A 15,800-nucleotide genomic window follows, 5' to 3' on the forward strand; every position below is an offset into this window, starting at 1 on the left:
GCACACCACCAATGTAGATACCAACAGTGACCATATAATGTTATTATAATATCATTAACTAAATTCTCTCTGCTGTACCTTTTATCCTCATGACTTATTCATTGTGTAATCAGAATCCCATATCTTCTATTCCCCCTTCACCTATTTTGCCCATTCCCATCCTCCTGTCCCCTCTGGCAGCCATCAATTTGTTTTCTTATATATGACTTAATTTCTGGGGGTTTTTTGTTTATGCATTTATTTATGTTTAAGATTCCACATAAAAGAAAATCATATGGTATCTGTCTTTCCATGACTTATTTCACTTAGGATTATACCTTCTAGATATATCCATGTTGTTAAAAGTGGCAAGGTTTCATCCTTTTTAATGACTGTGTAATATTCCATTATATGGACACTAGTGTTGCTGCCATATCTTAGTTATTGTAAACAATCCTTCAATAAACATAGGGGTGCATATAGCTTTTGAATTGCTGTTTTCAGCAATTTCTTTGAGTAAGTACCCAGAAGTGGAATTATTAGATCATATAGTATTTCTATTTTTAATTTTTTGAGGAACCTCCGTAATGTTCATCACAGTAGCTGCAGCAATTTACATTCCAACCAATGCAGCATGAAGGGTCTTTTTCTCCCTCCACAACCTCACCAACATTTGTGACTTCTCTTTTTGATTCTAGCCATTCTCACAGGTGTGAGGTAATATCTCATTGTGGTTTTGATTGAATTTCCCTGATAATGAGTGATGTTGAGCATCTTTTCATGTGTCTGTTGGCCATTTATATGTTCTTCTTTGGAAAAGTGTCTATTCAGGTCCTCTGCCCATTTTTTTTTTAATTGGGTTATTTGGTTTTTTGTTGAGTTTTATAACTTCCTTATATATTTTGGATATTAACCCATTATCAGATGTATCCTTCACAAATACCTCCTCCTGTTCAGTGAGTTGTCTTTTTGTTTTGTTGATGTTTCCTTTTCTGGCAAAAGCTTGTTATTCTGGTAGTCCCAGTAGTTTATATTTGCTTTTATTTCCCTTGCCTCAGGAGACATATCTAGAAAACATGTTCTTAAGGTCAAAGCCAAGGAGATTATTGCCTATGCTTTTTTCTAGGAATTATGTGATTTCAGGTATCACATTTAGGTCTTTCATCCATTTTGAGTTAATTTTTGTGTATGGTATAAGAAAGGGGTCCAGTTTCATTCTTTTGCATGTCATCGTCCAGTTTTCCCAGCATCATTTATTGAAGAGCTCTCTTTCTCCGATTGTAATATTCTTGCCTCCTTTGTTATAGATTAACTGACCACATGCGCATGGATTTATTTCCGGGCTCTCTATTCTCTTCCATAAATCTATGTGTGCACTTTTATGCTAGTATCATACTGTTGTGATGATTTCAGCTTTGTCATATATCTTGAAGTCAGAGATTGTGATGCTTCCAGTTTTGTTCTTCTTCCTAAGGATTGCTTTTGTTATTTGGAATCTTTTGTGGTTCCATACAAATTTTAGGCTTACTTGTTCTAGTTCTATGAAAAGTGCTATTGGCATTTCAATAGAAATTGCATTTATCTGTAGATTGCTTTTAATTAGTATGGACATTTTAACAATATTAACTCTTCCAATCCATAAGCATGGAATGTCTTTCCATTTCTTTGTGTCAGCTTCAATTTCTTTCATCAATATGTTTTGTAGTTTTCAGAGTACGGGTTTTAACCTCCTTGGTTAAGTTTATCCTTAGGTGTTTTATTCCTTTGGCATATTTACAAATAGAATTGTTTACTTAATTTCTATTTTTGCTACTCTGTTAGTAGTGCATAGAAATGCAGTTGATTTCTGTGTATTAATTTTGATTCCTACAATTTTATTGAATTCATTTTTTACTTTTAATAGTTTTTTTTATGGAGTCTTTAGGGGTTTTTGTGTATAGTATCATGTCATCTGCAAATAGTGACAGTTTAACTTTTTTCCTTATCAATTTGGATGTCTTTTTTCCCCCTGATTTCTATGGCTAGATCTTTCAGTGCTTAGTTGAATAAAAATGGCAAGAATGGGCATCTTTGTCTTGATCCTGATCTTAGAGGAAAAGCTCTTCATTTTTAACCACTGAGTATGATGTTAGCTTGAGTTTATCATACGTGTTCTTTATTATGTTGAGGTAGTTTCCTCTAAACCACTTTATTAGTGTTTTTATAATGTCTAATGTTTTTTCTGCATCTACTGAGATGATTATTTGTTTTATTGATGTGGTGTATCACATTGAATGATTTATGACTATTAAAACATCCTTGCATCTCCGGAATAAATTTCACTTGATCATGGTAATTTTTAAAATGTGTTGTTGAATACAGTTTGCTACTAATTTATGGAGGATTTTTGCATCGATGTTCATCAGAAATATTGGCATTTAGTTATTTTTGGAGTGTCTGTCTGGTTCTGGTATCGTGGTGAACCTGGCCTTGTAGAATGTTATTTGGAAGCTTTCCTTCTTCTTTTATGTTTTGGAATAATTTTAGGAAAATAGGTATTAACTTTTTTTTTTTAAGATTTTATTTATTTGACAGAGAGAGAAAAATCACAAGTAGGCAGAGAGGCAGGCAGAGAGATGGGGGGGGGGGGGGAGGAAGCAGGCTCCCTGCAGAGCAGATAGCTTAAGGGGCTTGGTTCCAGGACCCTGGGATCATGACCTGAGCTGAAGGCAGAGGCTTTAACCCACTGAGCCACCCCAGGCGCCCCAATAGCTATTAACTCTTTAAATGTTTGGTAGAATTTGCCTATGAAGCCATTTGGTCCTAGACTTTTGTTTGTTGGGAATTTTGTTTTATTAACCAGTTCAATACTGTTACTAGTAATTGGTCTGTTCAGATTTTCTATTTCTTCTTGATTTAGTTTGGAAGATTATAGGTTTCTAGGAATATATATTTTTCTTCTAGGTTGTCCAATTTGCTGGCGCATAATTTTTGTAGTATTCTCTTATAAGCCTTCATATTCTGTGGTGCCAGTTTTTACTTTTCTTTTGTTTCTAATTTTATTTATTTTTGTCCTTTTTTTCCTGATGAATCTGGCTAAAGGTTTATCAATTTTGTTTTTCTTTTCAAAGGAAGAACTCCTGGTTTCACTGACCTTTCTTTCTTTCTTTTTTGTCTCTACATCATTTATTTCTACTCAGGTCTTTATTATTTCCTTCTTTCTACTAATCTTGGGCTTTGGGGGGGTCCCTTTAGGTATAAGGTTAGACTGGGGTTTTTTTTGGGTGCATATATGTTTATAATTGTTATATGCTCTTGGAATGATTTATCATTATGATTACATAATGATTCTTTATCTCTTGTTACAGTTTTTGTTTTAGATCTCTTTTATCCAATATAAGTATTGCTACCCTGGTTCTTTTTTTTTATTCCCTTCTATTTCCAAGGTATATCCTTTTGTATCACCTCACTTTAGGTCTAAAGTGCTTCTCTTATAAGCTTAAACAATATTTTTTAATGTTCAAATTAAGTGGTTTTAATTCATAATATAACAATATTAAGACATGTATAAATTAATTTGATAGCAATAAAGTGTGTATATGTGTGAGGAATTTTAATAATGTAAATGTTAAATATAAAACATTGCTTTTGATACTTGTCAAATTTTTCTTTTAAAAATACATTAAACTTCATACTTGTCAAATGAATAAATAATTTAAAATAATATTTTGTTTTACAGAGCCATGTACTATTAATGTGGATTACATGTACAGAAATAACATAGAGATGAAGTGGAAGTATGAAGGAAAGGTCTTACATGGAGATTTAATAGATTTTGTATGTAAAGAAGGATATGACTTATCTCCGTCAACCTCATTGTCTGAATTTTCTGTACAATGCAATAGAGGAGAAGTGAGATATCCTTTATGTATTAGAAAAGGTAAAACAGTGCTTTCTGACAATTTCTCAAGTGATTAATATTACCACGTGGGTTCAAAGTATAAGACAGACCCCACCCAACTTACCACCATCATCTTGTAATCTAGAAATTGGGAATGATCTGATCATGTACAGTAAGCACATACACTTAAATAGGATGACTATGCTGACATCTTTTAATTCCAGTAAGTCAGTTTTATAAAGGGAGAAATTAATAGGTCTGATAGATAACCACCAGACTATCAGAAGACTGATCACCCTAATGTGAACAATCAACACCAGTGGAAAACATTGCTTTTCTGGGGGTTTGGTGAAGAGTATTGTTTCAGAAGAGGGCTTGATGCAGATTGAAAGACTCTATGTGCTCCTTGGATATGGTACTATTGCTTTTAATAAGAAAATAATTTTTAATAAGAAAAAATATTAGAGAAAAATTTTTTTCTTTAGTAAAGAAAAAAAATACATACAGAAAGCATGGCTTCAAAGGGGTTTCATACATTTTCACTTTTGACTCAATAAAGGGAAAAATAAAATCACAATTATTATTATCATTATTTTGCCAGTTTTAAATGTTTTTCAGTTTTATAATATGAGATTCTAATTGCAATCATCAATTTTATAGTACAAAGTTATTGTAGAACTATGCTTTCAATACTTAAAATTTGACAGACATCTTAAAAATGCTTTTACGTGAAATATCTCATTTCATTCCTTTTAAAAAATATTTATTTATTTTAGAGAGAGAAAGAGAGAGAGCATGAGCAGGGGTTGGGGGGTAGGAGGGGGAGGGGAGAGAAATCCTCAAGTAGACTCCATGTTGACCATGAAACCTGAGGTGGGGCTCAATCCCACATCCCCGAGATCATGAACTGAGCCAAAATCAAAAGTCAGTGTTTAGCCATCTGAGCCACCCAGTCGTCCCTATCTTATTTTTATTTCTATAGTAATTATTAAAGTATTGGATGCTTATCATAGAAATTCATTGTATGCTTTTAAAATCATTTTTTTTCAGAATCTAAAGGAGTATGTGCGTATCCTCCACTTATTAAAAATGGAGTCATAATTAGTTCAACATTAGAAATCTATGAAAATGGTTCCTCAGTAGAATACAAGTGTTTTGATCACCATTTTCTTCAGGGGTCTAGGGAGTCCTATTGTTTAGACGGAGTGTGGACTACACCACCATCGTGTTTAGGTATGTACTGTGAACTATTCACCTACTTAATAAAATAAAACCATATTTTTTCACTTTCTCTTTTCTGTTAGTTGATATAATACTATTATAATGCTTAATTTGCAATATTTGTATATCAGTGTGCCTACCTCATCACAGGTTTCTGTTCTTTCCTGTAGATCATAAATAACTATAGTCCATCTTGCCCTAACAAATATTTATTAAATACAAATCATACACCAATACTGTTGTTTCATGGGCTAAAAGATGAATGAGTCATGGTGATGTGAGTATATATGTTAATCATTATCATTCAGTGTGATTGGTACTGTAATAGATATCATGAGTGCAATGAGGAAGCAAAGATAGAAAGTTTTCTAAGGCAAATTATGCCTTATTAGTGAAACATTTGAATAGAAGTAACAGTATCTACCAAGATTCTCAGGAGGCATTTAAAAAGCACTTCTTTAAATAAAAAGAAAATATTTTTTGTTTCTGTATCTGACTTATTTACTATCTTATTTTACCAACTTGGACTTGAGTACAATACTGAGTAGAAGTAGTGGGTATCTTGTTTCCCAATCTCATAAGTAAAACTTTCAACAATTCATCTTTAGTTACAGTGTTATAAATACTTTAAAAACAAACTTACATTGTAGAAAGCTTTAATTTCTATTTTTCTAAGAGGTTTTTTTTTTTAAATCTTCAATGAATGTTTAATTTTAGCACTATCTATTGAAATAATCATATTACTACTTTTTCCCCCTGGAATTATATTGCTGCTTCTTGAATGTTAAAGTATAATTACATTCCTAAAATAAATCACACTTGGTTGTGATGAATTGTGCTTTTTATATATTGTTGGATTTTATTTGCTTGTATTTTTCTTAGAAGTTTTCCATCTATTTTCATGAGAGAGATCAGTCTGTTATTTTCCTTTTGGGTTTGGTATGGTTTCTACTACCCTCATATGGTGAACTGGTAAGTTCCCTATTTTTCAATTCTCTGGAATTTGTGTAAGATTGGCACCATTTCTTCCTTAATAATTATAATAATCCGCCAAACATGCCATTTGAGCATCAAGTTTTCTTGAGGAAAGATCCTGACAGCTGTCAGTTTTGGTAGGGTAGTTTATAGAAATCTGTCCATAATATCTAAATTGTCAAATTTGTTGACATAATGTTATTCGCAGCAGCCTTTTACATTCTTCTTAATGCCTTTAGTGATGTGTCATTTATTTTTACTGCTACTAAGCTGTATCTCTTTCTTTCTTGACCTGTCTTGCTAAGCGTCTTTTATTTATTTATTTATTTTTAGAAGTTTGCGGGTTTTGTTTTTTAAGATTGGTTGACTGATTGGCAGCGGGGCGGGAGATCACAGGAAGAGGGAGACAGGAAGCAGACTCCCACGGAGCCCGGGGCTCAACCCAGGACTCCATTTCAGGACCCAGACATCATGCATGACCTGAGCCAAAACTAAGAATTGGCCAGTTAACTGACTGAGCCACGGAGACACCCTAGTCTATAACTTTCATTATGCCTTTCAAACAACTAATATTTGCATTTGTTATCCTTTCATCAAATGTTGCTTACTATTTTAATAATTTATATTCTTATCATTATTTCCTCTCTTCTAATTTCTTAAATTTATTTTATTACTTACAGCATTTCATGTGGATACTTAGATTACTGATGTTCAGCCTTTTTTTTTTTTAATATTTTTAAAGAAAGTTTAATTTAATTTGTTAAGGAAGCTTAAGGATATAAATTTTCCACTGAGCCCAACTCTAACTTTATCCCCACACGTTTTTATGTTCTGGAATTTTATTATTATTCAGCCATTCAGTTTAAAAAAAAAAAAAGTGATACCCATTTTGATATCCCGTATTCAGTCTGAGTTATGTTTATATAACTCAGACTGAGTTTTTAGTTTCTAAACATTGGAAAATTTTCTAGTTTTCTTTTGTTATTGATTTCTAATTTGAATCCATTGAGACACACTTTGAATTATATCAATCTTTTTAAATCCATTGATATTTACTTTATTACAAGCATGTATTTATTGTAGGTACACATTCTTTTGTACTTGAAATAAACTAATAAACTGTGTCATTTTTGGATTCACTGTTGCTTCATATATGTCAGTTGAATTTTGTTTTTCATATTAAGTTCATTCTTATCTGTGCTGATTTCTGTCTGTTTTTCTATCAGTCACCAAAAGAAGTATGTTAAAATCCCTTATACTTTGTGCATTTTAAAACATTTCTCATATTAGTTCTCTCAATTTTTGCTTTTGTATTTTTATACTATTCTACTAGGCCCACACAAATCGAAGCATATTAAATCTTGGTGTCACACAAATCAAAGCATATTAAATCTTGGTGTACCGACCCTGCATAATTTTAAAAGAGTCCTCCTTTATCTATACTAATACTTTTTGTTTGTTTTTGCCCGAAAATTCCTTACCTATACAAGCTTCAACAAGTATTTACAAGTCATACATTTTTTCATTCTTTAACTTTAAACATTTTGGCTTTTTATAAGCTGTATATAGTTATTTATTTTAAAGCATACTTATTTTGTCTGACAGTCTTTCTCTATAGTATTTGCCCATATACATGCTAATATAAGTGCTGATATATTTGGTTTATAGCTACCATCTTACTATACTAGATATATATCCTATCTGTTCTTTATGCTTCTCTCTCTCTTTCTTCCCAGTAAATCAATTTTTTTCATACCATTTCACTCTCTACTAGCTTGTCGATTATACTTTCTTCTTGGCTCCTTTCACTGTTTTCAGAGATTACATAATTCAACCAAGACTTATTACATTTAAATATAAATTAGTACTTATACCACCTCTCCAAGCTCCAGAAAACTTCAGCTTGATTTACCCTTCCTACTTTTTGTATTACTGCATCATGCATTTTCACTCTACATGTAGTTTAAGTCCCGAAGATACAATGAATATTACATTATCCAGAAATATTCTTTAAGATTTGTTGATATGATTTTCAGTGATTTGTTTCTCACCTTTTCCTGTTTGATGCTATTTCTGATTGGGATTATCTTGCACATGCCTGAAAAGTATTATTTCTTTATTATTTTCTCAGTATTTGTTTGCCTGAAAACTTTTGAAGAGTAATTTTATCAGAGATAGAATTCTAGTTTGGCCTCTTTTTTCTTCCCTGCTTTAGAAGATGTCATTTTATCCTTTTCTGCATTTCATAGTTTTTGTTAGTCAATGCCAATTTTTTAAGGATTTTATTTATTTGTCAGAGAAAGAGAGAGAGAAGGAGAGAGAGAGACAAGTAGGGGAAGTGGCAGGCAGAGGGAAAAGAAGGCTCCCCGCTGAGCAAGGGGCCCCATGCTGTGCTCAATCCCAGGACCCTGGGATCAGGACCTGAGCGAAAGGCAGATGTTTAACTGACTGAGCCCCCCAGGGACCCCTGAGCATTTCATCCTTCAAGTTGGTAGCACTTCTTGTAACTGTTGCTTGATGCTTTTCATTACCTTTAGTATTTTAAGCTTCTTTGTTCCCATTTGGCAGTTTCTACTGATACATCTTACAATTCATTAATCCTTCCTTGAGATGTGTTCAACCTGCTTTAAACTCCTCTACTGAGGTCTCAATATCGTTGTATTTCTAGAATGCCTGCTTTTTTTTTTTCTTTTTGTAGATTTCAGTTGTCGGATGAAAGACTTTTTTTTAATTTAATCTTTTTTATAAACATATAATGTATTTTTATCCCCAGGGGTACAGGTCTGTGAATCGCCAGATTTACACACTTCACAGCGCTCACCATAGCACATACCCTCCCCAGTGTCCATAACCCCACCCCCCTCTCCCAAACCTCCTCCCCCCACCAACCCTCAGTTTGTTTTGTGAGATTAAGAGTCACTTATGGTTTGTCTCCCTCCCAATCCCATCTTGTTTCATTCATTTTTCTCCTACCCCCTAAAGCCCCCGTGTTGCATCTCCACTTCCTCATATCAGGGAGATCATATGATAATTGTCTTTTTCCGATTGACTTATTTCGCTAAGCATAATACCCTCTAGTTCCATCCATGTCTATGCTACCTAAAGCAATCTACATATTTAATGCAATTCCTATCAAAATACCATCCATTTTTTTCAAAGAAATGGAACAAATAACCCTAAAATTTATATGGAACCAGAAGAGACCTTGAATAGCCAAAGGAATATTGAAAAAGAAAGGCAAAGTTGGTGGCATCACAATTCCAGAATTCAAGCTCTATTACAAAGCTGTCATCATCAAGACAGCATGGTACTGGCACAAAAACAGACACATAGATCAATGGAACAGAATAGAGAGCCCAGAAATAGACCCTCAACTTTATGGTCAACTAATCTTCGACAAAGCAGGAAAGAATGTCCAATGGAAAAAAGACAGCCTCTTCAATAAATGGTGTTGGGAAAATTGGACAGCCATATGCAGAAAAATGAAAGTGGACCATTTCCTTATACCACACACGAAAATAGACTCAAAATGGATGAAGGACCTCAATGTGAGAAAGGAATCCATCAAAATCCTTGAGAACACAGGCAGCAACCTCTTCGACCTCAGCCGCAGCAACATCTTCCTAGGAACATCGCCAAAGGCAAGGGAAGCAAGGGCACAAATGAACTACTGGGATTTCATCAAGATCAAAAGCTTTTGCACAGCAAAGGAAACAGTTAACAGAACCAAAAGACAACTGACAGAATGAGAGAAGATATTTGCAAAGGACATATCAGATAAAGGGCTAGTGTCCAAAATCTATAAAGAGCTTACAAACTCAACACCCAAAGAACAAATAATCCAATCAAGAAATGGGCTGATGAAAGACTTTATCTTAACATCTATTTCTTTACCATGTTACTCACACTTATCTTTAAGTCCTTGCCTGCAAACTCCATTATCTGGATCATCTGTAGGCCTATTTTGATTTCTAGCCTAATCTTTTGCTATTTCTGTTAACAGTTGATTGAATATCAAATATTATGTATGGAAAATTTTAAAAACCTGAAACAATGATGTCATCTGGTTCCAGAGAATACTCATCTTTTCTTTTGGCTGATAGTGTAGGGGAAGTTGGTCTCAATCTAATTAGATTTGCGGTTTTTTTCTAAGCTTATTTTCAGACCTTTGTTTGTTCCTACTAATAGAACATAACCCTGCAGGCTTCTTCATTAAGAGTTTGGTGTTTAAGACACATAGATCAATGGAACAGAATAGAGAGCCCAGAAATAGACCCTCAAATCTATGGTCAACTAATCTTCAACAAAGCAGGAAAGAATGTCCAATGGAAAAAAGACAGCCTTTTCAATAAATGGTGCTGGGAAAATTGGACAGCCACATGCAGAAAAATGAAATTGGACCATTCCCTTACACCACACACAAAAATAGACTCAAAATGGATGAAGGACCTCAATGTACGAAAGGAATCCATCAAAATCCTTGAGGAGAACACGGGCAGCAACCTCTTCGACCTCTGCTGCAGCAACATCTTCCTAGGAACAACGCCAAAGGCAAGGGAAGCAAGGGAAAAAATGAACTACTGGGATTTCATCAAGATCAAAAGCTTTTGCACAGCAAAGGAAACAGTTAACAAAATCAAAAGACAACTGACAGAATGGGAGAAGATATTTGCAAACGACATATCAGATAAAGGACTAGTGTCCAGAATCTATAAAGAACTTAGCAAACTCAACACCCAAAGAACAAATAATCCAATCAAGAAATGGGCAGAGGACATGAACAGACATTTCTGCAAAGAAGACATCCAGATGGCGAACAGACACATGAAAAAGTGCTCCATATCACTCGGCATCAGGGAAATACAAATCAAAACCACAATGAGATATCACCTCACACCAGTCAGAATGGCTAAAATCAACAAGTCAGGAAATGACAGATGCTGGCGAGGATGCGGAGAAAGGGGAACCCTCCTCCTACACTGTTGGTGGGAATGCAAGCTGGTGCAGCCACTCTGGAAAACAGCATGGAGGTTCCTCAAAATGTTGAAAATAGAACTGCCCTATGACCCAGCAATTGCACTATTGGGTATTTACCCTAAAGATACAAATGTAGTGATCCAAAGGGGCACATGCACCCGAATGTTTATAGCAGCAATGTCCACAATAGCCAAACTATGGAAAGAACCTAGATGTCCATCAACAGATGAATGGATCAAGAAGATGTGGTATATATACACAATGGAATACTATGCAGCCATCAAAAGAAATGAAATCTTGCCATTCGCGACAACGTGGATGGAACTAGAGCGTATCATGCTTAGCGAAATAAGTCAAGCAGAGAAAGACAACTATCATATGATCTCCCTGATATGAGGAAGTGGTGATACAACATGGAGGCTTAAGTGGGTAGAAGAAGAATAAATGAAACAAGATGGGATTGGGAGGGAGACAAACCATAAGTGACTCTTAATCTCACAAAACAAACTGAGGGTTGCCGGGGGGAGGGGGTTTGGGAGAAGGGGGTGGGATTATAGACATTGGGGAGGGTATGTGATTTGGTGAGTGCTGTGAAGTGTGTAAACCTGTTGATTCACAGACCTGTACCCCTGGGGATAAAAATATATGTTTATCAAAAATAAAAAATTAAAAAAAAAAAAAAGAGTTTGGTGTTTATACCAAGGTTCCTCCTTTTTGACTGGCTTTCATATTACTGGGAGACTGCCAAAAAAAAAAAAAAAAAACAATGTATCTTTTCATTCACTTTCTCCTTGGCTTTTTATCCTCTCTCTTTGCACAAGTCAAGAATAGGCAGATGTTTCAAGAGAAAAGCCAGTATCATGTTCATTCTCTGTACCTCCCATTCTTCTGGGTTCTTGACCACTCAGATCCTGGCTGTCATGGCTGACCAAAACTTCCATTTTTCTATCCCCAACAACATGAGATTTCCAAAAGCTCTGCAGCTCCATGTTTGCTGTTGACCATTCTCTACAATTTCTCAACTCATGCTGAGAATCAACAAATGCCCCAAGAGGAAGATGCCTCTTGGAGGAACTTTTTCCAGAAGCGTAGCATCTTGAGTGCCTTGGAAATGCTCTAATTCCGTGAAATACTGGCTTCATGTCTGTTTTCATATTTTCGAGTTTTAGTAGAAGTGCTAGTCTGATATAGACTATTCTGACATAGCTGAGAACAGAAGGTCCATGAATTAATTTTTCACTTTTTTAAATTAAAATTTCATGTTTTGTAGAACCATAAGATTTTAAATTGTAGTACTATTTGACCTAATTTTCAAACATATTTTGCAATGACTATATTCTCTTAGAGTCTTTCTGATTATTCTTCTTCATTTTTATTCTGTCTATAAAATTCCTAGTGCAACATCTGACACCTAAGGATTCAATAAATACTCACCAAAATATTGAATGAAGGAGTTTGTAAATGTATTACAATTGTATGATTCATATGCTGTATTAATAACTCTGGACTGTTAGCCTTTTTCGGGACCTACTCTTTGGTGTTATGGTAGCCAGGAGGCAAATAAGAACAGAAACTCCATTTTCTGAAATAACTTGTTATTTCATTTTACATTCATTATTATTATTTCATTGCTTCATTATTCATTATTTCATATTATTTCACTGTTATTTCATTTTACATTCCTGTTAGTTCTAAGATGGGTCAAGATAGTTTTCTTCTTTTTATTTTTTCAGAGCCTTGCACATTATCTCTTGTTGAAATGGAAAATAATAATTTACTCCTGAAGTGGGATTTTGACGATAGACCATATATTTTCCATGGAGAGTATATTGAGTTTCTTTGTAAGAGAAATACATATGTGGCTGACCTCTCTATTTTTGGATCTGAACTCAGAGTGCAGTGTGACAGAGGGCAGTTAAAATATCCAACATGTATTCACAGAGAAAGGTAAGAAGAAGCTTCTGCCTACAATTATCTTCTTCAGATTGTTATTCAAGACATTTTTCTGAAGAAGACATGTAGATGGTCAACAGACAGATGAACAGACAAAAAGACACTCAACATCACTAATCAGGGGAATGCAAATCAGAACCATGAGATATCACCTTCCACTTGTCAGAATGGCTAGAATCAAAAAGACAGGAAATAACAAGTGCTGGCAAGGATGTGAAGAGCAAGAAACCTTTGTGCCCTGTTGGTGGGACCATAAATTGGTACACCCACTATGGAAAACAGTATGGAAAGTCCTAAGAAAATTAAAAAATAGAAATACTATATGATACAATAATTCTATATCTGGGTATTTGCCCAGTGAAAACAAAAACAGTAATTCTAAAAGATATATGCACCCCTTTGTTTACTGAAGCCTTATTTATAATAGCCAGGATATGAAAGCAGTCCAAGTGCTATTGATAGATGAATGGATAAAGAAGATATAGGATATTATATATACAATGGAATATTATTCAACCATAAACAGGATGAGATCTTGCCATTTGTGACAACATTGGTGGACCTAAAGGGTATTATGCTAAATGAAATAAGTCGGACAGAAAAACAATAACACTGTTTTATATTTCTTGATGAATGAAATATAATCTTGTCTTTAGTAAAATATTATAATAATATGAAAAAGTGATGTAAATCACTTTATAAGATCAGGATTTTGAGACTTTTTTTAAAAAGATTTTATTTATTTATTTGACAGAGAGAGATCACAGTAGACAGAGAGGCAGGCAGAGAGAGAGAGGGAAGCAGGCTCCCCGCCGAGCAGAGAGCCCAATGCGGGACTCGATCCCAGGACCCTGAGATCACGACCTGAGCCGAAGGCAGCGGTTTAACCCACTGAGCCACCCAGGTGCCCCAGGATTTTGAGACTTTTAAAGATATAATTTTAAATGGAAATTGTACTTTATGTCTGATTAAGAATATTATAAAATTAGGGGTGCTTGTATGGCTCAGTCAGTTAAGCATCTGCTTTTGGCTCAGGCCATGATCCCAGGGTTCTGGGATCAAGCCCTGCATCAGCTTCCTGCTCAGAGGGAGTGTGCTTCTTCCCCTGCCCTTCCCCCGCTCATGCTTGCACTTGCCCTCTACCTCTGAAATACATAAAAAAAATCTTTTTTAAAAAATAATATTATAAAAATAACTCATGGTAAAGTGTATGTGTTCTAATTATGAACCATGAACTATATGAACAACATAAGGACAACTTTTTGATACTTTAAACAGTCTATAAAAACATTCATAAGACACACATGGGTGGAAAACTTTAAAAATTTCTAACTATGGTAAAATCAGGACAGAAAAATTTTATATGTATTTGAGTGTTTTGGTGTATCTTGGATTTCTCATTTCAAAAACAAAAAGAGGTAAGTGACTTGGAAAAAATTGTTTAAAAAATGGTACTACTGTATCAGATAACAGAGATTTGAAAAAGGAATTGGTGGTAAATCTACCAAGTCTGTCTACTTGCTTTTATCAATAACTAACTAAAACAATGACTAATTATATGAAATGTTGAAGAGCTAAGTTATAATAAACACTTGACCAAAAATGATGCTTATTTCAAAAAATCTCTCTTCCTTCCTTTCTCTTTGTCATCAAGGATGCTGTCTTATCAACAACACTTCAGGACATAAAAATGTATGACAGAAAGAAGAATAGTATATCAACACACCGTAAAATCCTTTATAAAACATAATTTTTAGAAGAAAAATTACAGACCACTAAGTTTTAACTTGCTTGAAGATATGAATCTAAGTTGTCTATGTTGAACATTTTTTATTTATAAATAAGCCAGAACATGTTTCCTTTCTAATTTGACTGATCTGACATGTAACCTAACCTTTATTGCATGCTTTCCCTCTGTTAAAAAGATTGATCCACATGTTAAAATATTTGTTTCCTCATATCCATTCATTGTGCTATATTGTTGCCTTCAACATATTTGCTTTTATGATATTCACTGATATTAGAGTTTTCTGGTACTTTTAATTCAATCTTTATGTCAGTATTAAAGAATTAAACACACTAGAGATAAGAAACTATACAACATAGGGGCGCTTGGGTGGCTCAGTCGTTAAACCTCTGCCTTTTGCCTCAGGTCATGATCCCAGGGTCCTGGGATCAAACCACCTCAGGCTCCCTGCTCAGCAGGAAGCCTGTTCTCCCTCTTCCACTCCCCCTGCTTGTGTTCCCTCTCTCGCTGTGTCTCTCTCTGTCAAATAAATAAATAAAATTTAAAAAAAACTATACATCATATTGGAGGATTTATTGTATTAAATATGTAAAACAGATGTGCTAACCACTACACCATGGAACCAATTGTATTAAATATGGAAAAGACTGCCCTTCACACTTTCTAAATGTAAAAAACTTTAAAAATTAACTGTAGTATTAGTTTCAAGATTAATAATAATAATAATAATGGTGAACTATCCATATGTTAAAATGTTGCCCAAGGAACGTGACAAAAGAAAGAATAACCCTTCCCATTTTTATATTTTACTCTTTCAAGTAATATTTTTAAGTTAAGGAATTATCTGAATGATGCAGATTATAACATCAAAAATCAGTCCTGCAAACAACAAAGCCTGAGAGTGTCAATATTACCGAGGTCTGTTGACTTCAAAGAGTCACACTGTCGCTTTTTAGTTTGAAGTAACAGTCATACTTCCATTTGTTATTAGGGTTCATGCATAAGCACATGTAATAGCACTACTAGGGTACTAGGGCCCTTAGTAAGACAGGTTGTTGTTACTAGAAT

The 15,800-nt window shown here is 34.4% G+C and overlaps 1 protein-coding gene across 2 annotated transcripts in view; it reads left to right on the forward strand.

Annotated features, from left to right (window-relative positions):
• Nucleotides 1-15,162, forward strand: part of F13B (coagulation factor XIII B chain) — a 31,516-nt gene extending 16,354 nt beyond the window's left edge. For both annotated transcript variants that reach the window (XM_004756198.2, XM_013058104.1), the window contains 4 exons: nt 3,698-3,898; nt 4,910-5,092; nt 12,766-12,979; nt 14,640-15,162. In XM_004756198.2, the coding sequence (XP_004756255.1) occupies nt 3,698-3,898; nt 4,910-5,092; nt 12,766-12,979; nt 14,640-14,673 (632 nt within the window). In that variant the 3' untranslated portion in view covers nt 14,674-15,162. The remainder of the gene's footprint in view (nt 1-3,697; nt 3,899-4,909; nt 5,093-12,765; nt 12,980-14,639) is intronic.
• Nucleotides 15,163-15,800: the final 638 nt, after the last annotated feature.

The sequence above is a fragment of the Mustela putorius genome, unplaced genomic scaffold, assembly GCF_011764305.1.
Source record: "Mustela putorius furo isolate JIRA1106 unplaced genomic scaffold, ASM1176430v1.1 tig00001012_pilon_pilon_pilon, whole genome shotgun sequence".
Taxonomy (NCBI): domain Eukaryota; kingdom Metazoa; phylum Chordata; class Mammalia; order Carnivora; family Mustelidae; genus Mustela; species Mustela putorius.